Source organism: Cottoperca gobio, chromosome 4 (genome assembly GCF_900634415.1).
Source record: "Cottoperca gobio chromosome 4, fCotGob3.1, whole genome shotgun sequence".
Classification (NCBI taxonomy): Eukaryota; Metazoa; Chordata; class Actinopteri; order Perciformes; family Bovichtidae; genus Cottoperca; species Cottoperca gobio.
The window spans coordinates 22,919,219-22,924,418 of record NC_041358.1 but is presented as its reverse complement, the minus strand read 5'-3'; the positions used below and the strand labels follow the sequence as shown (position 1 = coordinate 22,924,418).

The window sequence follows — 5,200 nt, the reverse complement described above, 5'->3', positions numbered from 1 at the left end:
TACAACATTATTGTGTCAGGACTAACAGTGTTGATGCTAACGTTAACTAGTTAGCATTAGTTGCTAAGAGCATAACGGTTTGAAGTTTAGCCGTTAGGAGTATTGTGGTGGGTAATCTCCTACAGTCCTATGTCAGGGGTGGGGAACCTTTTTCCTATCAAGGGCCATTTTATTTTTTACAACATCCTTTGAGGGCCATAGTAATTATTAAACTCATAACCTCAGCACATTTTTTTTAAGACACAGCCCATTCATTTCACTTTTCTTTTATGCTGTGCAAAAAAGCAACTTTTTTATCCATGTATCTTTCCGTTTTATCAGTAGTCAACAATCCTTTATTAGTCCCACAACGGGGGCATTTATCTTGTCACAGCAAAAGAACATATGAAGTAAAATTAAATAGAATAAAAAATAATATAAGTACCAAGAGGTTGATAGAAAATAAAGTGAATATTGTACATGGCAGTGATAATTGCACAGCAGTGGTGGAACAGTCTGTTCTTGGTGTGGTGGTCTACCTCTCTACCTCTCCATGTTTCTATGTTACGCTCTGCAGAGAGCTGCTTGTTGGGCCAAACTCCGCCGAAGAGCGTTAACTTGATCCAAACGCACTCGTCCTTTCAGCTCGTGCAGTTTGGCATGTTTCGTGCAGGAATGACGGTTGAGATTATTTTTCTTCACCGCAAGCGCGTCCGCACAAACTAGACACACTGGCCTTTTACTTCCACAAAGAAACATTCCGCATCCACCTTTCTCTGTTTTACACTCGCCATGTTGAAAAGGCAGCAAACTAAATAAAAGTCTAAAAAAACAATAAAGCCACATTTCACCACACAATTTAACCCACAAATCAAATGAACCACGACCGTTTAAGAATACCACTTGTTTGATAAATAGATGTTGAGGGGGTTATTTTCATAGTAGCTGGTCTTGGTAAGTTGATTCCCGTTATGTTTTAAGTGCATATACAGTAGGCAGAAGCACAGGTGCTTAGATATCTCTAATATTACTTATATTGTTTTTAAAAAGCCAGTATATGGTGCTTTATACTAATATTGAAAATATTAAGAAAACCTTCCAGGTTTTGTCACTTTTCCGTGGTGAAATATTCTCGAGGAGGTCATCTGATTATACATGGGGCTTAAGATGACAAACATGTTTTAAAGAAGCACACAGGAAGCACTTCTTAGTAATATTTTCAATAAAGCTGTTTGAAGAAGTACTCGAGTAAAAGTACTAATACAACAATGTAAAAATACTCCATTACAAGTAAAAGTTTCCACTTAAGTAAAAGTACAAGTAGTTTTGGCAACATATGCTTAAAGTAACGGGATTCTGCTGTTTATATTTGACATTATTAGATTGTTGGCACTGATGCATCATGTGTAAGTATAATTATATTTTACTGTTGTAGCTGCTCAAGGTGAAGCTAGTTTTAACCACTTCATGGGCAGTTAGGTAGTTTTCCCCCCAGTGGTGCTCAACCTAGGGGTTGGTAAGTGAAATGATTAATTGGAGAGAAAATAAGAAAAAACTCATTGCTGACACCTAAATCAGCTTTACAGTATATCTTCTTAATATTTAAAAACATACAGTTGTTTATGTTAATCAGTATTTTTTAGGGGTATTTGTTTTGTGCAAAAATATTTTGGGCCTTAAACAGTTATTCAAATTCAAACATCTGGTTTGGGGGGAAATCTTGGTGGAACTGCTAACAACACACAGAAATCAGAAATTTGACAAAGGCCCCCAAACAGTTACTGCTTTTTTGTAAGAGGGTAACGAGCCAGAAATGGTTGGAAGTTATGGTTCAATGCGTTGTATTTCATAAGCTCATCATAGCGATGTAAAACATACTAGTAAAGTCACAAATAACTGGAGCTTTCAGATAAATGTTGTAGAGTAGATGCGTAAATAACATACAATGGATGTACTCAAGTACAGTACTTGAGTAAATGTACTTAGTTACTTTCCACCACTGCTGGCTATTAGTCGTTGTTTCGCCTACATTTATAGGAGTCAGGGATGACATGGAGATCCACTACAGAGCCTGCGGAGCCGCTATGGTAAGTAGGTTGTTATGTAGCGTTTCCACTGTTAATGTGCAACTATACAGAAATATGAAAAGTCATCATCATGCCTTGCTACGACTTTCTGACAACTCTTAAAGCACTTGTCCCCATTTATTAATAGGATAAATGTTTAACGTTCCCTTAAATACGTTAAATAATTTAGTGGTACAAGATCTAAAATGGCCCATGGCTTATATTGTTCTTCAACATAACACTATATTACTCCAATATAGCTGTGTTATGAAACATTGTGCTTTAAGGTTTAATGACTTTTTATACTTGCGTAGCAGTGTCTGTACCCATATCTAATTATATCTTAACCGCGGACAACCACAGGATCATTGCAACTTGGAGCAATATTTTTTTTCTCAATGTTTTTATTGTTATATCTGGAAATTCAATAAGGCATACTGTATCAAACATTAAGATATACTTGTTCTGTTCATATGCACTTTCAAAGCCACTGATACATTTACAGTACATCAAGCACTAGGTAAGGACAATCAGCACTCAATGAATCAGGCCATTATACTAGAGTGGCTACACAGAAGGCCCTCCTGAGTAAAGAAGCATGAGGTCATTTTGTGATTGACAAACAACTATTTGGGGATGCAGCAGTGCTAGACATTTTAAATGCTTTAAATGCTTTTAAATGAGAAGAAAGTTTCAGCTCTGACTGAATTGAACCTCATTGCTGCACATATGCCCTTTGTACACAAGGAGGCAGTGTTAGCCAAGTACAACAGCAACAAGAGTTTATTGTTTAAACAGATGGTACAAAACAAACAGAGAGAAACCTGTGTTTTCATTTGATCGAGTCAAAAAATAATGTGCACAAAGAGTAATGTATTTAATGTTGTATTTAATTAAGAGCAGGATGACTTATAGTATCTAACATCAATAGACATTACATGTATTAGACAGCAATAAACAGCAAGTCTACAATTATTTTTCAGATTTTAAGCCATACTTATTTGTGTGCTTTTTAAAGTGTAGCATTGAGAAAGCGTTTGTGTGCCTGGTTTATATTTGCTTAGAATAATTTCAAGTTTATTCACACTAAATTTAGTTGTCAAGTTCCCCAACAGCAGGAAAACAATAAACAATAAAATAATTTGTATAATTTGAAAACATCAAAGTGAAGCACATTTTCATTAAATCTGTGTAAAGCAAGCAAATCCAGACTTTGGTCTGACCGAATAAGTTGTGATAATAATATCTCAATTATCAGCTCTCCAAAGTGTCACAAACAGTACATTCAAATGTTATGATTTGATCTATCAATAGTTACACGTCTCAGATTTCCATAATCAAATCAATCCAGCTTCTGTATTCAGGAATCTTAGTATAACTATGTATTGTTGGGCCTTCTGGTGCGGGTGTGAAGTTGAAGGACACCACCCCGTATGCCTTTCCATCTTCGCAGATCAGTGGACCACCAGAGTCTCCCTGGAAGTACATGCACAGTATGCAGACATTGTTTCAACACCAAATTAATTATAATTGTTGACCAACGTTTGTTTGTCCGTGTGATGTTACAAACATACCTTCCATGGTCCAGTCTCTCCCTTGGAGCAGTATATGTTGTACGCAACACACCGCTGATCGTCAATCAGTGTTACATTGGCTTCTCTAAGTACCGGAGACATATAAGTGGTGGTCCTGTCAGCTATTCCCCAGCCGGAGACTTGACATGATGTTGGCAGAGAGCCATCACTTTGGCTTGCGAGAGCAATGATTCCCACATTGTTGTTTAATTTTGCCTTGGAGCTCAACTTAAGGAACAGGGACAGACACATATACACATAATGAAGCTGAAATATCAATTCCAGTGCTCACATTTGCCTGTATAATACATTTCCTGATGAACTATTGTTCAGTGATGATCATGCAAACTGTACTTCAACCCTCATATTGATTAATACATTTAAAAGGACATTTTCAAATAACAACATGAGAAACAAACATTGGAAATGACTAAAATAGAATAAAGCTAATTTCTACTTTTAAAGGCAATACTTTTCTTACCTTAAGAAGCATTATATCATTAATGTGATTTGTTTCATCGTAGTCTTTGCCTGGAAATGAGTGCTCCACCTTTATGTTCTGTATTATCTCGTCTTTACTGTTCTTGTGAACTCCTAGTTTGACAGTGTAGGAGCTGAAATGACAAAATTAAATGCAAAACATTATCTAAGAATTAAACAATATTTTTTGAATAGAAATATTAAGAGGTTGGAATTTATATCACAATTATTGAAGCCATCGTGACACTAATTTTCCAAATTGATCATTTGTTGGTGTTTTGTGAATTGAAGTCTCAATGCATTATCGTTAGGATAAATCTTAAAGATAAAGTGTGTAAACTGACCTGGCTTGGCAGTGGGCTGCAGTCATCACAAAATCCTCACTCAGAAGGAAGCCACCACAGCGTTTTATTTTACCACTCTCCATGTGCCCCTCCAAAAGCACCATGTATGGCCTGCTATGTGCATCAGCCTCGTGACCTCCAATGATTTTGCCTGTATGAACTGAGGGGAAATGTTTTACGTGTACATATATACATATATATACATATATACATATATACATATATACATATATATATATATATATATGTGTGTGTGTATATATATAAACCTATGATTGAAGAAGTAAATGTACTAAACTTACCTTGACCATGAAGAGTCAGCGCAAGTACCAGTATGAGCAGTTCACAGTGGATAGACATGGTGGCATCACAGTTCAGCTGAGCTACTGAAAAGCAGTGGCTCACATCTCTGACAATTTCAGTCTTTAAATGCTTCCTTGTGTTGTGAGGGGAAAGGAAGTGTTTGTGTACTGCTTTGAACCACATGTATGAGAAGGCTTGAGGTGCAGGGCATGACACGATAGATTTTAAAAGTACAAGTCTAAAGTCCTTAGAAAATTAAGTACTAACAGTATTGTGCATGTGGTTGACATACACAATACTATATTTTGCATTATACTGATATATCTGTGGCAACACGTAGAGCCCCAAATGAAACATTATTTTAATCATGCAAGGGGGTGCATAGAAATATGACTTGTGGAATGTGATCGCTGAGCTATATATAAATCATTCACAATAATGATGCTCCGACAAT

The 5,200-nt window shown here is 36.3% G+C and overlaps 1 protein-coding gene across 1 annotated transcript; it reads right to left on the bottom strand.

Annotated features, from left to right (window-relative positions):
• Positions 1-3,096: 3,096 nt before the first annotated feature.
• LOC115007335 (granzyme B-like) lies at positions 3,097-4,825 on the bottom strand. Its single transcript, XM_029430146.1, has 5 exons — positions 4,746-4,825; positions 4,444-4,603; positions 4,101-4,233; positions 3,620-3,847; positions 3,097-3,521 (listed from the first exon to the last, which is right to left on the bottom strand). The coding sequence occupies exons 1-5, from the start codon at positions 4,801-4,803 to the stop codon at positions 3,369-3,371; spliced, it is 732 nt and encodes a 243-aa protein (XP_029286006.1). The 5' UTR covers positions 4,804-4,825; the 3' UTR covers positions 3,097-3,368.
• Positions 4,826-5,200: the final 375 nt, after the last annotated feature.